This window comes from Hylaeus volcanicus, chromosome 8, assembly GCF_026283585.1.
Source record: "Hylaeus volcanicus isolate JK05 chromosome 8, UHH_iyHylVolc1.0_haploid, whole genome shotgun sequence".
NCBI lineage: Eukaryota > Metazoa > Arthropoda > Insecta > Hymenoptera > Colletidae > Hylaeus > Hylaeus volcanicus.
In genome coordinates, this window is record NC_071983.1 from 13,121,535 (window position 1) to 13,143,702 (window position 22,168).

The 22,168-nt window shown below is 38.5% G+C and overlaps 1 protein-coding gene across 6 annotated transcripts in view; it reads right to left on the reverse strand.

Moving 5' to 3' along the window:
• The window catches only part of LOC128880678 (titin homolog), a 60,263-nt gene that overhangs the window by 16,415 nt on the left and 21,680 nt on the right, over positions 1–22,168 (reverse strand). The window contains exon 1 of one of the 6 annotated variants that reach the window (XM_054131010.1): positions 8,868–11,138. The exons of the other annotated variants lie outside the window; for them this stretch is intronic. Coding sequence (XP_053986985.1) covers positions 8,868–9,436 — 569 coding nt within the window. The 5' untranslated portion in view covers positions 9,437–11,138. Of the gene's footprint in view, positions 1–8,867; positions 11,139–22,168 lie in introns of those variants that run through there. 6 annotated transcript variants of the gene reach the window in all.

The window sequence follows — 22,168 nt, forward strand, 5'->3', positions numbered from 1 at the left end:
GGTTCTTAACCCATTAGAGCTATATGATATTAAAGTTGGCTAATTAAATTTGTAATGAAGTTGTCAATGTATAAAAAAATAATTTTGTCAAAATTTAAAAAATCGTAAAAAACGAATTGCTCAAGTATTAATAATCACATGAACATTAGTAGCGAATGTTTCATGTTCAGAATTTTCAACAAAGAATGTAAGCATTTTACAACTAAAGAATTGTTGGAAAGACCTTCTGGAGACTGGTTTGCTATTGATTGCAATTATATTGATAATACCCGTTCGTCTGTCGACGCATAGGACATAGATTATAGGTAATGCCAGGAAAAATAAATCGCCAAGAACGGGTTATGCTTGTTCGTCAAAGTGAACAACCTATCTTTAATCGCGCGAAGTATATACTCTAGGGCAATGACTGACAACTTGCCGCTCTTTAGGTAAATTATTGCGGCTCCTCGTTACAATCAAATTATTTAAATCACATTTCCATTCAATTTCTTGTAGCTCAAATAAATGTATGTTGAAAATAATTTTAAAGTAACTTTACCATAAGAATACGGGCTATACTGTACTATAGCTTAGGTAGCAAAAATAATCTAAACACACAAAGATAGAATGTTTGCTAAAATTGTAAATTGGAACAACGATGGGGGTAGAGGTCACCGCGAGCGACATAGTCCACGGAAAGGTCGACTTTAGTCGTGCCTATTATTATTAACATCGAATGGTTACGAGAGAGAAATACACTTCTTTCTTGTTCGAGTATATTGGAAAGGCTTTCACGATGGGGAAAAAGGTTTTGATCCTACAACTGTACATTGTCACACAAATTTAGTTTATTTCTATTATTATACATAGAAATTAATATTGTGCCTATGTGAATTACTAAGAACATTAGAAAGGGTACACATATATTAATCGATTCACCGCTTCACTCTCTATCTTCAAAGATATAGCAGTGTAGCTAAGAAGTATAAATTTTTGTTGTTTTACTGTTAAATGTCACAAGAATGATATAAATGCAAAAGCGATAATCAGAGTCCTTAATTATTAACAACGTTTTGAAATAAAGAATGTTACACATACATTAATTGATTCATCCCTCCACCCTCTATCTTCAAAGATACAGTACCGTGGCAAAGAAATATAAGTATCGATAGTTTTACTGTTAAATGTCACAAGAATTAAAAAACGCTAAAGCGATAATCAGAATCGTGACTAACGTCCTAGCTTGAGACTGATCCTGAGGTGAACCTAAAGATGATGAGAAATTGTTCAAATTTCCTGGAAATCAGGCACCAATAGAGACGCAAGCATACCAGGAGGGTAAGAAGACGAAGGAAGGAAACCTCTATGCAACTAAGGCTGGCGCTATTATTATTGACATCGAATGGTTACGAGAGAGCGTGTTCTCCCGCCCCGCTCGCGTTCCTCTCGACCTAATTCGCGGACGCTGACGATCGGAGGAGCGTTCTCGCCTGTTCGAGCTGTCCCTGAGCACCAAGGACGCTCTCGAGCGCGTTGGTGAACCACGCAGAGGTTACACCAAAGTCTCCTCGAGACCAAGTAGAGTTTGGTTTTATCCTTAAAAGGATCATTGTTGTCCTCGAGAATAGATTTTTCCATGCTTTCCTTGTGACTAACAAGCTGCTAGCTTGGGGGAAAACTCACAAGAACAATAAATTAGAGACTATACAAAAAGAGAAAATGAATTTTAGAAAACCTTTTAACCCTTTCGCAGCTGCTGGGACATATGTGTCCTAATAATTTGTGACTCGAGAGTATATTTTATTTATAATTAGCTCAAATAAAAATGAATGACAAAGATCCAGAAAACACTTTAAGTAATAAATCTTTCGATTTAAGACTTAAGGAATGTAATAATTGACAAAACGTATTCGATTAATGGTGAAATCAAAAGCCACTGTGAAGGGGTTAACCTGCAACAGGTAACGTCATGTTTGCGACAATTGACCAACATATATGCGTCCATAACACTTAAAGGGTTAAGTCTGTTTTTCTCTACTTAAAACTACGTATTTTAAGCCGATATTCTGGTAAATTCAATTTTGATGAAATTTACCACTAATATTCAAAACCGTAAAGCTTGTCACACGTATTATAAAAATTCCGAACATCATACCATAAACAGTGGTTCGAAGAATAAAAAGATTGCTTAACTTTTGTTTTTTAAACGGCGATGGAGCTCAGAATCAAGGACGCTAACGTACCGTTTTGCTTCCTTGCGTCTAATGCAATCATAAGTATTTTTTTAGAGCTTAGTATGCTGTATTAATCGAGAATAAAATCTCTGTTGGGTAGCGTTAAGGATCCCTTTTCTATTATTTTTCTAATTATAAATAAATACCATTCTTCCTACATAATCGTTCTTGTACCCCAGTTCGCCTAGTTAGGTTTATATTTTTTATTGGAACTGAAACGAATGATGAAACAATCATAGACAACTCTTCATTCGAATAAGAAATCATTAAACTGCGAATGTTTATGCAAATTTCTTCTTATACAGATACACATAAAGAACCGAAATTTAATCGAAAACGTGTTTTAATTTCTATAGATTGTAATATTCATTTTATTGTTGGCGTTTCGTACATTCTTGCATTTATGCAAATCCTCGTACATTTTTCCATAATTCCACTCTGCCATGAATGCATAAACATCCGTAGTCTACGTCACAAATAAAACCAACGCGTAGCCGTTCATTCGTGACGTTTATTCGATCAAACAATAAAGCTTGTATTTATTCACCGTGAAATATTACATGTAGAAATTAATTCTGTGTCTCTGTATTCATTAATTTATAACTATCAACAAGATATACTCACTCGTAGCTATTTCTACTTAAACTATAGTTACAAAAAAATAAGTAAATAATAAATGATTGAATATAAAGGCATAGAATTAATTTCCACACCCAATCTTTCATTCTGCAAATAAAATTTCAATTTTTATTCAATAAGCAATAAACAGTTATTTATCATTCTGATATGGTTTTTGCCCATCTTTGCCCGCACAGATATTTTTAATCGGTCAATATTTTACCGGTTATAATTATCGATAAATAGAATGGATTGTCGAAACTTTGAAAAAACATGAAAGTTGAGATATACAATGACTTGAATTTTAGATGATAACATGACAAGGCTGATTGCATTTGCCCGAACCGAGCCGGTCGTTTCGTCCTTGGCCGCGAAGGCCTTTCTCGGACGCCGTTGTATCGGTCAGAGGTTGAATTAGGTTAATAAAACGATCGCTGGCACACCATTTTGTTAAAATTTCATCACACATTTCCGTGATTCAGCGCGTACAAGTAATACGGGGGCAAATGTTCGTGTCGACTTCCATCGACCCCGGCGATTTATGATAAATCGATAAATGCAGAATTACAAAAAAAAAAAAAAAAAAAATATCTCCGATTCTCCGTGGTACTCTTAATCAACGACTTGTGCAAATATTTCGTAACACTGTGTATCACACTGTATTGCGAACCACGCACAGATACAGACGTGAAAAACATTCGAATATCGTGCCATGTTTGAGAAAAAGTAGTCCGTGTAGCCTCTTCGTTAATTCTCCATAATAAATGAAGTCTTCCTTACATTTCGTCATGGGCAAAAATCGCAAGAATCGGGCGAAACGTATTGAAAGTATACGATTGGAAGTATTCAAATTTTTGGGACCTAAAAAGGATTTCAGATTTTTTAGTAGTAATTTACTTTGTATTATTCAGAATTTCCATAAGTTTAGAGCTAGCTTGGAACTATGGAAATGGTACTATAATGGTTCGAATTGGAGTTTTAAAATTTCTATAGTTTTCCATTTAAAGTGTTATTAAATGTTGTTAATTAATGTACTGTTAATTTGGAAATCTGAACTTTAAAGTTAAATTTCCAGAACTTGAGGTGTGTTGTATGTATATAGGCTGATGCTAAACTCCTCCGACTATCAATTGGTGAAATCTGAGTCTATTACTGTAATAAATACATTATCAAAATCACAGTAGAATTTTGATGTTTTAGGCATTCAATATTTAGTTCCAAGTTTTTCGAATACTTTCGCGAGCTACTGTATGAATACACGGTGGAAAAGCGTTTATCTAGCCGCAAACCGAATCGTCATCAATTTCGAAGGATAATAAGGTGAACGGACTTGAGTGTATTCGAGAAATCAGCGTCGATAACGATCGATGGATTCATTAATACCGTGAAATTTAAAAACTGTTAGACGCAACAATTGACCTGTACATAATACAGGAGAAATTCCAATAAACAAAAAAAATCGAGTATAAATGTCAACGTGTACTCTTGAAGCATTAATAAGTATATCTACAATACCCTATGCAAAAATTCCTTGTGAATAAAGAAAAAAAGCCAGAAGAGTATTCGACAAATTTTTCACTAAAAATAAATTATGAGTGATCCTGAAATATTAATAATTATGTGTGAAATAACCCATGACAATTGTCTTTATGAATCTAAAGAAAAAAAAAAATCACCAAATACCTGAAGATCGACGCTCTAGACTAGAATAGCCCCGTAAAAAGATTGCATTTGCCTTCGATAAGTGAAGAGGGTATGGTTAGTAACCCTACCCGGTGGGGTCAGTGGGATTCAAGAGGATGGCCCCGGCAATAAAAATGATTCGCCCGCGTTGGAATTCTTGAAACCAGTCACGTGTTCCCTCCAACGGAGGACCACGATGCAAATGCTTCTTCGGTCAAACCTTGGACGTCCAAGGATGTGCAGAGGAACCAACGAGGATAGCTGTGAAACTCGTCCCGATTCTGCGCTTTTTCCACGTAAGATCACGCGGCGTTCTACGAGAAACGACGACTATATCACAAGGTGGAATGACGAAAGGAGGACGGTCGATTCTCGGCTCGAGGTCGACCGTAGGTCAAATCGCTGTCGCGGAGACGACCCTGGTCGACTGTTTCTGCACCAAAGATGGCCGAGTCGTCCATGATTGTTTTCTGGTCCTTTCCAGACAACCAATTTTCGTCAATTTACGCGACGCAATTTCATCGGAGTCGTCCTGCGAAAGGACGGCGCGATTAAAACGGGCCATCCGTCTCGACTATAGAGATGTCTCTTGCAATTAAAAAAATTGTTATGCACACTCTCTGGGTAAATTATTGCTCGAGGGGAATCCGAACGATTTTTATTAAAGGACTTTTCCAGAATTTCGTGGTAGAAATTATAATGGTAATTTTGTGTATAGAGAGAACAATTTATGTATACTTTATTCGTCGATATTTTTTAATAGGCTAGAAATATACTTTCCAAACTCAAAGGTAACAAATATTGTGTTCTAGTGGAGTAGAAAAATTAAATGCAAAAGTAAACACAAATAAGTAATTCTTCATATCCAGAGTTTGTTGTTCACAAGCATTCGCATGTTTGTTAATTTTATTCAAATCGTTTTCTTAATGATATTTATTTTATTGAAATATAGGTTCGCTTGCAAATTATTAGATGCATTAGGATTGTGAAGTAAAATTTGTCAAATGTAAATTAGTTAAATAAAAGAAGATGAAACTTTTCAATTATAGCACAATGTTCTCAACATTAAAACTACCATTATAATTTAAAATTGCCTCAAACATCAAGACTAACAAAAAATAATTTATAAATCTTATAAATGAAGTAGACAGTGTTAAATATGTCTTGCCTTACTGTACCGCTATTTAAAATAAAAAAGAACTCAAGACTATCGCCTGTTTCTATTGAATTGAGTATGTAGAATGTCATCGTTGAGAAGTTATAATTTATTCTTAGCTAAACTAGGCGAAGCAAAAGAAATAACTTAATACTGGCAGCTATGGAGGAAGTAGATAATATGCACTTTCGCTGGTATTAGATTTCGAATTTACTACGTATAATAGCAGATTATTATACTATACCAGGGTACATATTTCGAATTATAACACAAGCGATAACGTATATCATACTTCTCAACATCGATAACAAAGATATTTCTTATTGTTTCACTAAGCAACAAACCCTTTTTTAATCGACTTCGAAAAGGAGGAGGTTACTCAATTCGACATGTTTTTTTTTTTTTATATTCTTGGATCCTTGCTTGAATAATTTCAAATATATTAGGTAGACTGGAAAGTAATGTCGTTTCTTTTACATTAAATTCAAAGAAATTTTTAATAAATTTCTATTTTTAATCAATTACGTAATCGCCTTTGTTATCAACAGCCTTTTGCCATTTAGCGTGCAAATTTTCAATGCCATATCGACAAAAATCAACGAGCTGATGAGTGATAAACAAGTATTTAAAATTGCACAAACGACATTACTTTCCAGTACACCTAATATCTAATGCAGGATGAAGAATAACAAAAATTTCCAAATTGGTCTTAAAATTAATAAGGAGTATTAAAATAAAAAACCAATAAAGAAATTTAAAATGAACAATAATAAAATAAATAATTTCAAATCGTATTGGAAATCCACTTGCTTCTATTTGAAGTACAGAACAAAATATTAAATACATAACTTAAACTATATCAACAGGATCAAGAATAATAAAAATGTTCTGGTTTGATTTTAAAACCAATAAGGAGTATTTAATTATCCTTAGTCATAATGCTATACTAAAAGTCTACTTGCTTCTATTCGAAGTACGGAAAAAAAATGTACGCGAGGAAATAATTTGGTATTTAAGTGCAAAGGAGATATAAATCACAAAACGACGAACGCGCAGAGAACCGGGTCCAAGCAGATATAAATTATCTGGTTGAAAAAACAAAATTGCTTTTATCAATTGGTTGATTGCAATGTGGGAAGACTGAAATCCTGAAGATATACAGTGTAATCAAAATGGATGGAACAAGATGTTTGAAAAGGCGTTTAGAACGAAAGTAAACGTTGAAGAAGAATTATCTGCACGTGCGTCGTAGGAAGATAAAGACGCAGGATCTCATTGGTCGAACTAGCGCGGTAGGCGAGAGTATTCCCAGAAAGACGTTCCTCCGCATCAAAGACGCGTTCTCCAATTCACCAGTGTTTTACTTACTCAGGAAAATTTTATTTAACGCGATAACCTAGCCTCATGCACGTTGTACTTGCAATTCTCCCATTCGAAATCAAGTAAAAAATGCATTGCAGCGAGTCATTATAGTAAAAAAATAATGAATAAAAGATTGTGCTATAGTTTAATACATTACTTTTCTGGGGGTGTACAATCGTGGTGTAAGTTAATTATTTCTGTTGCTGCTTACCCTATTACGCTTTTTAAACAAAATTAATTTCATCCGATATCTGATACCTTCTGAATCGTATTTCTAAACAAAATTTAACGAAACTACTTTCTAGTGACTGATATTCAAGGTGAATCTATAGGTAATATAAGGTTCATAATACAGATCAGATTGAAGACTTAGGAAGTTGGTAATTTACTGTACCAAAATGACGAGTAAGTATATCTGTATAAACTAGAGTTATAAATGATTGAATATAGAGGCACAGAATTAATTTCTACACCTAATATATTAATTCTTAACAAATTTAATTAAATACATGTTCCATCTATGATTTTAATGGTAACTTTTACCCTCTGATCATGAATATCAGCCACTACAAAAAGATATGCATATTCTTCAATGCTCTATTCATATGCAAAATTTCATTAAAAAAAAAAAAAGCCGGCGTGTTACAGTTGAGTGATATTCCTCGTAACTGTAATCATGTAATAACTGTTTTGTCCACGTAAAAAATTATGTAACCTTCATTGCCACTGCTTATGCGGTATGAATTTGTGTTTCATAATTGAGAATGAGAATCAAATTTCTAGTTAGTAGCATCGTCTGAAATTGTTAACGCGATACCAACAATTTTATTCAGTTTCATGCGTGATTTCGTTACGAGGTCGAAGCAACACGTGACCTTGAAACGTGGCCGACGAAGACCTTGGAACCAAAAGACCCGAAGAAGAAATCGTGAAAATACGAGCCATCGAGTTTCACCACGGTACTACAGTTTCTGTTGCGCACACTATCCGAGAAACGAGCGAGACTTTCGAATGATCTGCGATTGTGGATCAATGCTCCGTTCCTACCAGAGGTCGCGCTAAAGGTCTTCGGTGGTTGTCGGTCGTCGCGCAAACCAAACGTATCGTAACCACAAGTGTTACCGTTTTAAACGGCCAATTTATTGTTTATCGAGGTAATTGATTGTCCGCGCGAGATAACAATACTTCTATCGTAAAGCTGCGTGATTATGCTTACCGAGTAGTCGATAATTATCGAATACTACGATTATTGAATAATCAACCACAATTAGTTCCGAAAGATAACAAGTAATCGATTTGCGATTGCGGACTACAAATGAAGGTTACGATCGACGATCAACCTGTCAATTGTGAAAGATTATTACAAAAGTAATCGCAGTACCATTTTGTCTGTTGCAAGAGATGTGGAAACAATGTAATCAGTGTCAGAAAAATTCTAAAGTTTTCCAGTGTATCCCCAACACTATCCATCGCTAATCCGACCAGGGCGGTCGTTTCGTAGAGGACGAAAACGATACACCGCGTAAACACGCACGGGTGACTAATAATACGGATTACCTTCGTTTCCTAGACGAGCATATCAATAATACGTGTATACGTTCAAACTGTTTTATACGACCCCTCGAATCCCAAGAAACAAAACAAACCACGCTTCCGAGTTCCCCGTATCCAACCGCGATCGTGCCATGTCATATCGTTAAACAAAAGAAGTGTTCGTTGCGAGAGATAGCGTAGGAAAGGAGATAGAAATTCTTATCGCTTCCGGTACCAGATTCGTCTTGGAATTCCTCCATCGGAAACGTAACGATCCGTGTACCGTGGTTAAAACGACTCACCGTGGCGCGGGTTTGAGACCGAGGGCAAGCAGCACGTCCATGCCCGCCATCTTTTGCTCTTGGTTCACTTGATTGCCGCCGCTCTTGGCACGTTGTTGGTGTTGGTGCTGCTGCTGCTGCCGCCTTTCCGTGGCCGGCTGATGGTGCTGCTGCTTACTGTCGGCCAGTCCGTTGTTGCCGGTCACTTTCTGTCCGGTTAGCATTTTCGCATGGGTGACCTTGAGGAGGGAGCGCTTCGCGTCCTCGACCAGCATCTTGGTGACCGGCTGCACGTTCACCGGCACGCCGATCGTCGGTACGGCGCCACGACGCAGCCTACTGCGCACAGGAAGACCGAGCACAAGGTGCTCCATATCCTTCTCGTAGGAATCGTTGGTGAAGTGGAGGGAGCATATGCGCGCCGTTTTTATGTTGAACGGTATGTCGCCATTCGAGAGGGGCACGCGACCGCACGCGCGCACCCATCGCGAGCGCACTTCCGGTATCTGGGGGAATCGATGGTAGCGGATACGACGACCGCGGGTTCTACGATGACTGTTGCGGCACGTAGCCACGGCGCACTGCGGCATCCTAACCTCTGAATCCGTTGTCTCCTTCCTATCGAACACACGCACACGCACACGCACACGCACACTCAAGCCAATAAGCGATAACGTCCCTCTACGACATCCTCGATGATACCGCTTGGTAATTCTATCGTTGCCGATTTCTCTTCATAATTCCACCGCTGACGCACTCACGTTATTCATCGCCGACGAGATACTAAACTGTTCTTTGGATGGCGTAAGCGTATTCTTCGCCCCGGTAAGCAGTCTTCGATTAAACCAGACGCGTCCCAGGCGCAGCGACGTATCTCCACCTCGACTTGTATTTTCTCTACGGCGAACGACAGCCGAAACCTATTTCCTTGGTCGCGATACTCGGCGGCAGGTTCGTTTACTTTGGTAGCAAACGCGTGACTAGATGCTTTTCGCCGGGTCGGCTTGCAGGACCATGGGTGACACTTTGATACTCAAAACAGGCGCACGTGGGTGGTACATGGAGGACGCACACAGTTGCGCGGCGGCAAAAACTGGAAACTGTAGATCCACCAGGGTGTTCGATCGCCCTCTTTCGGATCCTCTCGATTTTTTCCTTTTTCTTTTACGCGCGAGACACGTGCGTGGTACGAGCCGAGGGGAAACAAGAGAATTCCTCGTATCTTAAAGGGCGAGCCTCGCCAACGGAAGAGGTTTAATACCAGCGATATCGCGATGGAGCGATACGTGAGAATCTACGAGACGAGTCGCGCGACGGAAGCACTCTTGCGTACTCTCGATGACCGCGGGAGGTCGAAAGGGCATCGGTACCGCCCTGCGTGCGACGCCCTGCGAACTGTGGGCTAGCGATGTAGAAGGGGACCGGCAGGCACACCAAAGAGCGAAAGAGACGCCGTAACAGTCTGGAGGTGGGAGGGAAGCACAGCGACGAAGTCTGGAAAAACGATGTGTGCGTGGGCCTCCCGGCAGACGCCACCACTTTCTCGCGACTCAAATTCAAAACGTCACACGTACACACGCGCCTCGTATAAATCGACCGTCCGTCGCGCACACCCGTGACAGGGAAGGTGGGGGGTTGTAAATTAGAGAGCAACAGCGGGACGGGTCGGAAACGCCGTGTCGCACGCGTCTTTTTCTGCAAACACGTGCGAAAGACGGGGTTCCGCGGTGTCGGCGAAAGGTGTCGCCCCGTGTACTTTTCTCCGTTCGCGACGATCAGCCGCTCTGTGCGCGATCGTTGACGTTGATTGGTAGGCGGACCGTCAAGATGGCGACGGATGACGGTGGCCGTGGTGACGATCGTCGACGAACGTACACGAAAATCGCCGAACGACGGACGCACGACTCGTGGTAGTCACGAGAGAGTCTCACCAAAGGGGCAGCGTTTCTCGCGACCCACGAAAACACGGAAACGCGTCGTTATATCGCCCCGGGAACAGTTCCAACGGTTAAATAGAAATGGTAACCACCGTGTACGCGATGTATCGTTACAAAGGGAACCGTTTATATGTGTATACCGCGCGTGCTAGACAGCGTGCTAACTACTGCACGCGCGCTGCTTCTCCTCCGGACTGGACGATCGGGTCCGGCCGTGGAACAAGAGACAGCCAGTGGCAGCTGCGTGTGCCTCCTCGTGTCTGCGTGAAACCGGTGAACCAATGATCGTGCTCTGGTGTCGTCGCGGCAGGGATGACGGAGAATCGTGGAGGGGGCAGGGTTGGAAAGGAAGAGAGACCAGGGAGACAGGGAAAAAGAGGGAGGAGGTCACCGCTACCGACTAGGGTCCTTCAGGGGTTCGCCACCCCTCGAAGCCACGCGGTCCTCCTCGCCTCTGTTATCCGGTATAACCAACCGCTACCGATCTCCTCTCTCCTCGCCACCCCTAGCTTCTCTCCTTCGGTCACGTTGCGCTTTCTCGACCTGGTCCTCGCCAGGGCGTTAGATTACGCGCTCTTTTTCTCTTCATCCCCACGAACACGACTCGCTTTGTCTACGAACGCGCTCGAACCCGTCGCCCGACCATCGCGCATCGCCTAAACACGCGTTAAAGAGAACTCTCGCAATTTTCGTCGTTCTACCTCCACTCGGAGGAACCATGCTCGAGGAAGAAATATACGCCTGCTCGTAAGGGCGATAGTTTTAACAACGCTAAACCTACCACGAGTTTCCAATTTAGTACCACGTCAAATATTTTTCGATCCAATTCGAAAGTTTTTTCGAACAATGACACCTGTTGTAAATTATAATTATTAGACTAGCGATGAGAATGAGTCCTAAGGGTTAATTTATATATACAACTCTTGTTGCAACCCCGATGAAAATTGCGTAACGTATCGTTTTGTGACGATAATGCCCCGACGAAATGTAACGTCCGATGGGAGAACATTTCTAAAAATAGACAAAACGGAGACGTTCGATTTCAGTGCAGAGCATTCAAGATGGAGTCTCCGATCGAACTCCCTTAATGCGTAATAATTCAGCACGTGGTTGTGTATTTTCTCTATTTCAAATAATTTAGTCATCCAAGATATAAATATAGTATTCTATGGTATAATAGCAAAACTGGTCAAATGATTCCCAATATGAACAATTTCCTTTGATAATTTAGAAATACTTTCTGTAATAGACCAACTCAGATAAGGCTGATTTTTGTTGCTACATTTGAAAAATATTTTTCGACGCATAGTTTAGGTTTCAGTCATTGTCAACTGGTTCTCTAGAATGACCTTTCCTTCTAGAAAGGCGTTATTAATATACCAAATACACTAACAGAACAACAAAATATCTATAAACATTTCCAAAGACAAATTTTAAATGTTACTGGAAGGACATCAGCCGTATCTGATTGTGAGTTAATGAAAACTCCAAATAATGTTGAACACGCCACATTTTTCGAGCAAACCAGTAGTTGTAATGCGAGGTTAAAATTCGCGGTTAATAACAAGCGAAGATAATAATCGTGTAAATTTCAACACAGAAAGAAAGACGCTGAAACGTTTAACGCCCTGGCGAACATGGCGGAAGTCGCCGCGTGGCCAAATGGCGACGGCGGAGAACAAAGAGTCTCGGTCTTGCACGCGTTACGGAATTTCCCATAACTAGACGCAATGAAATAGCAAAAAAAATTTGCAAATAACATGCGTGAAACAATGGGTCGTTACTTTGATAGTATTTTAAGCTCTTGATAATTAGCGTGTATTGTTCCATATAATTGTGGTAAATTTCACTTTCTTCTTTATAAGTATCGCTGCACTTGGTGAATAAGTTAGTTAATTCAATCTGAAAATAGTAATGCACCGTGGTTCGTTATATTTTCTTCGGATTACGACACCTGAAGCTAACTAGTTCGTCATTCTTCGCTATGACCCCGGCAAAGAGAAATATAAAGTTGTCGGGGTAACAAGATGTAGTAATTAATGTTGTTAAATATTCGTTAATCTGAATATCGATAATTAAGGCTTTGAAGGTGTCGCAGAATATTTTGAATCGAGCGCTCGAATCTAAAAATTTCGTGCAACCATTTGCCTTCAATGTTCTTCGATTAGATTGAAATTAATTTTCTTTATCAAGGATATTTTACAGAATTTACGCACATAGTATTTTTATAGGGACTTTTCATAACTATTATTTAGCCATTTATTCTTTAGTGGGAGTATTAATTATATGAGGGGTCTATAAATAACCAAGAAGTAATTTCTCTCTTGAACAGAATATTTTTCATGCTTTATCAAAAATGTCTTGTTCTTACAACGAACGAAATCACGAAGTACTTGATTAAAGTTAAATACTATGGTCAATTGTAAAATCAGACAATAAACGACCACAAATGGTTTATTTTGATGTAGGCAAATAAAGTAATCCATTGAAAAATGGCCAATGGCGCATTTGGCGGTATTCCACGGGCAGCCATTGGCATTTAGAAGGAATTCTACTGCGTCTCGTTGGAGACACTACTTCTCCCCTATTGCCGCTAATCAGGTTCTCATGGCATCTTATGTGGCACAAAGGAAGGAGAACTTGACCCCGTTCGATCGTAACCGAACCGAAACTGTATTGCCGTGCACGATCAATAAGTCAAGCTAATTGTCCGAATGGAAGAAAATTCCATAAACTGACCAAAGATTACGCCAAATCATCGTAATCAAGATTGGTTTGGAGTACAAGAATGCGAACACAACGAGACTGAAGCAGGTGTATTTATTTAAGAAGATGGTGGCGTAGCAGGGCCACCCTTTGGCACGAAGCGAAAGCGACGAAAAAAAGGGTGGAGATCCCTGGCATCGAGCGAGGAGTCACAAGGGCTGCTGGCACTCGACTACCCTCATCGTTTGCAACACCTTAAATACTTCATACAACGCTACGTTCATTTCGAAAATTACTCATATAGCTGCTACATTAACGTTCAATTTCAATATTGCCTATTGGCGAACGTTTCTGCATTTCTAAAATTGTATTCTATTCAAAAACAATATATATAGAATTTATTGTGATATTTATCAATATTTATTCATTATTCAATGTCCTCTTAAACATTTTATTTCTATCGTTCATTAAGTTTTGTGGTCCTCCCAGATGATAAATAATCATTGAACTGTATGAGACAATAAATTGAAATATATAAGTAAATAATTAAAAGACCAAAAATCATAATAAATATTTTTCGTTCGCTTTTATGCAAGTATTTTTCCAGTTTCGTTTTTCAGTCTATTTACAATATCGTTGTAAACTTCCTCAAAAACATGGATTTTTCAAATAATTTGTTTTCATCGACATGGAGCACGGTTATGCACTCCATAATTAATCTGCTTATTCAAATATTTAAGGCGGGTATGCGAAATATTGAATTAATGCACGAATGAATTTTTAGAGAATTAAAATTCGCTAATGTTACTCAGAAAAGCAAACTAAAGCAGGGCGCGTTAATGAAATACCACGTTACCAGTGAAGCGTTAAATATCGACGATTTCATGCAACTTCTAATACTTTGCGTGACATAACATACAATTTATGCGTTATAATGCTGCATAAATATTTATTTCTCCCATTACTGATCTCTAATGGAGAAATGAATATTTTAACAGAAATCAAAATTGCAGTTAAAATGTAAGCAAATAAACAACGTGGAAAGCCGGTACAAGTGTTATTATTTAGAATTATAAAGCATTCTTTGTTTATTATTCTAAATAATAATGTTTTATTCTAAATTGTGATGGATGATTGAATAATTGCAATTCTAAATAATAATATTTTTCTGCTGACTACCTATGTTGTTTATTTAATTTTCCAACTCATAAGCATCGAATGCAATTTCATTTCGTTAAGACTTTAATCTATCTAGTAATTATCTAGTAATTATCTAGTAACTATCTAGTAATTATGCCTACCCAGACTCTATTGAAGAGCAAGTTTGATCGCACGAAATATAGGTTTCCACGGTACATGATATCGCCGATAAGGAACTAGTCTGTGAATGATCCTCGAGGGCGGACGCAACAAATTAACAGTCTGCTCCAGCAATATTCTGTTCGCCACGTCGGCCATTTTGGTTTGATAATCAAAAGACACGCAGTACCAGATAATGAACGTTCCTTCGTGTATTAGTGCGATTAATGGTTTCTAGTTGTTTTATTAGTAGTTCAGTAGTCGGCAGATCTCTTGAGCCAGTGTCAGATAAACTGTAAGTAAACGGTTGGTATCGTGTGTTTAGACTGATTCATGTTTTCGTCGTAATGGTTTTCATTATTTGGAACCCATTCGAAGTCAGGCTCAAAAACAGCACTTCGAAATTATGACTTCTTTACACATGTGTCATTAAGTAGGAACACAGCAGGTGTATTTTCTTTTCGAAAGAAAGTCATTGTTCGTTTGAGATACTAAAGTGACCCTGATATTGTCTCTTTATATACTTTATAATTAACAAATAAACAAACTTTATTTTTCTAAGTCATTTGTATGAAGAACAATTTGACCAATTGTATGATCAAAACTTGTATGAAGAATTTCTTCGTGAAATCCAGATACTTGTTTGAAAAAGATATGTTATGTTTTTTTATTTCAAATATACGTTGTGGTCACGAAGCTATCAACCGAACGCCAGTGATTTATTTCATGTAACACCGAATAACGCTATGCTAATGACATTATGAGCTCAATTTCTAGTTGCTTGAGTGTTCAATAAAACATATAATAAAAAGGGGAAAACAATTCACCGGATAGTTTCTGTACAATAAATTTCTGAAAACATCTTTCCTTTTGGGGTCGCAATAATGTCGCGCTCCTTTAAGGGGAGAAGACATCTTGGACTCGTGAAAATCATAGTTACATTCAACAATTTTTATTTACATACATTGAACAGTAAAAAAAATGTTTAGATTTTTTAATCAAAGCTATTATACCCTATAAAACCTGAAATAAAATGCCAAGTATTTTTGTTTTCTTCATGATACAGTGTATCGGTGTTAGCATCGTTATTCTATTTAAAGAATCAATCATAAATTTATAATAAATTATAATTAAATTATAATTAATAAATTGATATAAAGAATAAATTAAAAATTATTCTTTTCTTATTCAGAAAATGTATAATAAACCCAAACAAACGAATCCTTTATTGATTAAACTATTTTCAAACAAACATTCTTAAATATAGCATGATTTTCACGCGTTCAAGATGGCTTCCCGCCATCGACTCTTTCATTTCCCATTAGCACTCAAAGCAACGATTGCCGAACAATGTGTCGGTTAATTGGTAAGTTTACCTTACTGGTCGTTATATCTGCCGCGCGATAGAAATAATCCCCCGTTTCGTCATCGAGCGCAAAAACAAAAGGTCTTTTAATAAGGTACGAAGCGTAGATGCTCCAGTTCCAAGGCAAACGCTCGGCAACGCAACAACTTCCCATCACGGTGAGGATCTTTTCCCCTTTGCGATATCGTATAACCAGCGCGTCGAGCGTCGAAGTATCTCCCCCACGTTCTCGACGCTCTTTCTCTCCCCCTTCCCTGCCAGCCCTCCCTACGTAAACCCTCCGCCGCCGGGGGGCCGACGAAACGATTTTCTCAGAACGCTTCTGCGGAAACTGAGGGCGTTCTGGTACCAGAAGCGGCAGCAGCAACCTCCTAACAGAAACATCTTCGCGGAGATTCTCGATAGTTTTTGCTTCGAATGCGTGCCGACGGCCGCGTCCCTCTATCGAGAGGAGGCGAAGGAGAAGCCATCGAAAAGAGGAGAAGAAGCAGGCACGAAAGGCCGTGCAGGCTTCGGTGTGGTTCACGCCGGGCTCTCAAATAAGGACAGACCGATTTCCGGTGGTCTCGCTTCCCCCTCCGAACCTCTGCAGCAACCTGACCCCACTATGAACCGATCGGGGTTCTCTTTCTCTCCTTTCCTCGTTACACCAACGTTACCGAGAAAGGGAGAGAGAGAGAGAGAAGCCACGGCGTGTCTTCTCCTCGACAATACAGAGCCAGTGGCGCACCCAGAAATCCAGCGACGGGGGTGCATCTGGAAATTAACGCGTCCGAGTTACCGGACTGAGGCTCGTGAAAATTTCCATGGAGTTCAGATTTTTCTTTTCGCGCGACTAGCCTCTCGAGCAATTTTAAGTTTTCAATTTTTCTAAATAAAATTGTTGAGTTCATTTTATTTGAAGTATAACGACTCGAAGTACAGTGGGTGTAGAATGTATTCGTACACCGATCAATTTCAAAAAACTTGTTAATTTCGCAACTTACATAAATAGCTACTTTTTTTGTAATCTATCTATTCTAGAGATTTCAGAGAATATGTAGAATGTCATTGTTTATAAAAAATAAGATAATAAATTACAATTTTATACAGTTTTTTTGGAAATTGTACTGGAAACAAAGAATTGGAAACTGTATAAGTATGGGAGTATATGCTGTCTCATTTGAGAATTACAGAAATTAATTCTGATAGTGAGGTGTTAAAGAAGATACATCTGGAAGTCTGTGTTAAATTGATCACTTTGAACGTTTACTTAAATTGTAATATTTTTAGTTGCATTTAATGGTCCTTATACATACAAAATGGTAATCAATAGAAATATATCTGACTTGTTGGAAATATAACAATATAACAATTTAAAAGAATGTTGAAAGTGGTTTTATTTAGGGAACCCACCCCTGTATATTTAATTGAAAACAAATTGAAGGCAACTTAAGGGAGTTGGTACTTGGTACCAAAATTTGAAAGTTGTGATATCAACAGCTAGTGAATTATTATGAATTATTACAAATTCAAGTTCTGTGGTACCAATAAGGGTTAGTCTGGTGTCTCCAAATGAAAATTCAGGGTTATTTTTTCTATTGCTTTTTTATGATGAAATAACTAAGCCAAAATGATAATTAGTGAAAACGTGGCTTTTATCATGTAGTCCAATGAAATATGTATTATTTGTCTAAAATGATATTTTCCTTGTCATTCATCATTAACATGTACCAATGTAGAAAGTCCTCGTCTAATCTGTACACTCTTTCTGAATAACCCAGTAGCTAAAGTATTAAGATCCACTTAAAACAATTTTTAAAATGTTTCACAGACAATGAATATATACGAAGAAATGTAGCTTAAAGGAATATGTATTATTTTTCTGAAACATTCTTTTCCCTGTCATCCTATATAAACAAATACTAACGTAGAAATTCATCTAAGTTCTAGACTCTTAAAGTAACCCAGTAGTTAAAGTATTAAAATTCACTTAAACCACGTCTAAAAGTAACGAATAAACACGAAAAAAAACTCAAAAACTAGGGTTGCCATCGTTATCCACGATTCCATCTTGTCCAAAACCTGATCAGGTCGTTGAGACGCATAAGCATCGTCCTCGTGCCAACATTAATTTACTTTTATCCCCACACGAAAACTTTCACCATTTAAAAAATTAATATTTGTAACAGGGGGTGTGTAATTGTCCCCCTCCCAGCACCCCTCCTGGATGCACCACTGTGCAGAACCGTTCCTCTCTCTCGGATCTTCGTTACTAGAACGTGTTTCGCCTCGTTCTCTTTTAGAAGCTAGAGCGACGACTATGCTGTCCTGCTCCCTCCCAAGGTAGAGCCTGTGTATTCGTCTTCGTCCACGTCGGTCCTCGTCGATGACGCCCGTCTTAACAGGGCAGGCTGTGTGCGGGCGCTCTGGCACAGCTGCCACAGGAGGGAAATAAGCCGAGGCGGCTCCGACTCTGGGGCCACCAGACCCTGCTGCCTGGAGAACGACCAAGAAGGATGCGCAGCTGCGACTCTCTTTTGCCCGTTTTACACGCCAACTCGAAGCCGCAGGTCGAAAAATTTCCTTCGTGGGACGAATCGGACTTGGTATCGTGGGCTGGGTCGCGCCACACCATTTCAGCGCTTCCGTTGCTTTCCTGGTCGCCATTGACGCGTTTATTGCCACGTGTACCGTTTTCGGTGAACTTTCCGAACCTTTTCCCATTAGCAAGTACGGTACGGTGAAGTAATTTGTCACAGCGTAGAAGTGAGTTGTTTCTTTGTTTCTGGTACACCTATTGGTCCAGGTTTGCGCACGTGTTTTTCCATATCACATTTAAGGTCGATTCAGACTATACGACAACGGACCGGCAACGACACGTACCGGCACCGACACGACAAAACATTAAAACACGCGTTTTAATGGAACTATTCGCACTATTCCCGTTGACGGAACGTTCAAGTCGGTGTCTGTTCAGTGTGAATAGTTCCATTAAAACGCGTGTTTTAATGTTTTGTCGTGTCGGTGCCGGTACGTGTCGTTGCCGGAACGTGACGGTCCGTGTCGTATAGTCCGAATCGACCTTTATCCTTAACTTGGACAAATTTCTAAATTCTCACGTTCTAATGCTTCGCATTATTTCTTAACTTCTTCCATTACATTCCTTTACATGTTTGTTGGGGCCCACTGGGCCCCTGTATAGCTCGGGTACCTCGGGATCGCTAAGCCCGTACTGTAGCTACAATTAAACATAGCTAGAGCCCCTGAGGTCGTAGGAATCAGTTTTCAGTTGCGCTAGATTTGTTACGTTGTTACTTTGTAATGAGCTGCTTGGGTATTTCTACTGTTGTGGCGAAATCGAACTAGGTCAATTTGGACCCAGTATTCTCTGCCAGAATTCGAATAGATACAGTTCAGTCACTGATGAAACTGCAATCTTTCTTTCCTTTAGTGTTTAGTTTATTCATCTTTTTAATTTTTATTTTAACAATAATTTCTTTACTAGAGATTTTTTTATTAAACTCCTATATAGAGGTTTAACCGGATGATAACGTTGCAATAATAATTTAGCATTCGTAATTTTTTTCCATGATTTCTTCTTATTCTATAACCATAGCTTCATCCTGTTCTATATTCGAACATCCTGCGTGTCGTTCTTACTTCAATAATAAGTTATCACTGATAATTTATCAGTACCCATTTAAACAAAAAAAATTATCGGAAATTGTAGCTTAACGTATCAAGATAAACATCTGATAGGAAAGTTTGTTCTTGGAATTCTAGATAAAGAATTTGACCGCGGGTCCAAAATGACCCGGTTCCGCCTTGCGTCCTAGCGTCGAACCTTTCGCCATCGGACGGTTAATCTGCCCAGCTGTTATCTGCTGGACGGAAATATATGCCGATAGGGCCGTGTGCCCATTCGCAGCCGGGGTTTCAACTCACATCAATGTTGTTCTTCTCGAATGACGACTCTGTCGTCGAATCGATACTTTGCCTTCAACAATTCCTCGAACCAAGGTCTAAAACATCTATAAACCCTCCGAGGCTTTAGATAATGAACATATAGTATCCAAGTAAATTTTCTGGTACGTATTTGAAATTTCTGTTAGTTTACTATTAGGTGTAGAAATTAATTCTCTGTCTTCACATTTAATTATTTATAACTCTAAACAGAAATATTTACCCTCCATTTTGTTACATTAAAGTATTAATCTTAATAGGAATGAAACACAGACTACTTTCAGGTTTGGTTTTTTGATTATATTTACTCTCTTAAAGTGAAGATTAAAAGTTTCGTGGTTTTTCTTTATAAATAAATGATAAGTTTATCTTAGAAAGGCACAGAATTAATTTCTACACCTAATATATAACACAATAATATCAGATAGTAATTATTACATGTTTCTATACGTATTCATTAGATTTTTTAATTTAATTATGAATGTAGAGTAACTTTATTCTTCAAATTTGATTTCTCTATATCGTAAAGAATCTGTCGTGTGCAGATCCACAATTTGTACGTACTCTCATATGTATCATGTTTCACTGGCTTTTACAATAAAAGCTCAAATTAAAAAATTCTTTTTGGTTTATTTCAATTTCAATTTTATTTATTTGACCTGATCCCCTACATCCGCGTGGAAGCTACCCTTCGCACATTGGAGCTTGTTCGGTTACGTCGTATATCTGTCCTGTGGACATTTCAATATTACATTTATTGAAAATGACACAAAATAGACGGACGGGTGTAAAATTACGAGAAAACGATTCTGCTCTGCAAAACATTTTTCTTTCAAATATTATTTCTGCATAGTATTATTTTCAAATTCTTTCATCTAGATATGCCAATATTTTATTAATAATAATTTTGCAATATTATTCAAGTAAAAAATTATATGATTAAACGTAACTCAATATCAAAAATATAAAGATACATGCTTTCATTCATTTTAATTTAATACGTATAAATATCGTTCAGTTTTCAAACATTTAAAACCTTTATTTGTTAATAATAGTCGTTTGCTTGAAAGAGAATTACACTTTTCTTTGTATTAAGTTTAATAAATCTAATCGTAACCATTGTAGGTTCTGAAGATGATTTAAGAAATAGAAAGGTAAATAATAGCTTCACGGGGACTACAAAATTGTAAGCCTATAATAAAAATGGTCGTTCATCGTTTTATTCTGTTAAATTCAACGCGAGGCAACTGATAACCGTGCACTCTATTGTTGCAGGGGTGACAATAATTATACCGCTGTAGAGAATGTGCATCGAGGTTAGGTTTTAATAACAACACTTTAACTGTGTCTCGCCTCTCAGGTGCATGCGTACTTCCTGTTTTATTTTCTTTGTATCCAGGTATCTGTACCTCGACGTTTGCGTCATAAGGACGTTAAATAAATAAAATAAAAATGTTCTGCTTGGGCTGACATCGTAATCGGAACTCGGTACGTCCGCTGGTAACGCGCTTGGCACCCGCGAGCATGAACATTGCACGCGCACGCGTATTCCATGCACAACGCACGCGCATCCCGACGCATCCATCGAGCACGCGGTAGATCGAAAAATGTTTCTTCTCGAGCCAGGTCGTTGAAATGACCAGAGATCTTTTCAGCTTCCCTTCAATAATATCTCTCCAATGATGGCGAAATCATGATACTCGTATTTTACATGTTTAAAGAACTTTGAAGTTACAATCAGTAGGTCTAATGCACCTTAATACAAATCTTCGTTAATGTACTTTAAGTAATAAAGTATTTGTGATTTGTTTACATGGTCTCTGAAGGAATAGTGAATAAAGGAATCATTTCTATGGTAATTACAGCAATAAAATAAGACAGTTTTAACAAAATAAGGAAAAGGAGTACTATAGATAATTTTAAACAAGTTCTTTTAGGGGTGCGATCACCTGGGAAAATATTGAAGCTACAAGCTCTATATTTGAAAAAAACAAGTACTTTTATCAACGTTTCGACTTAAAAATTTCGAATCACCTTCAAAAAACCTACGAATGTAGGAGATAAATTTG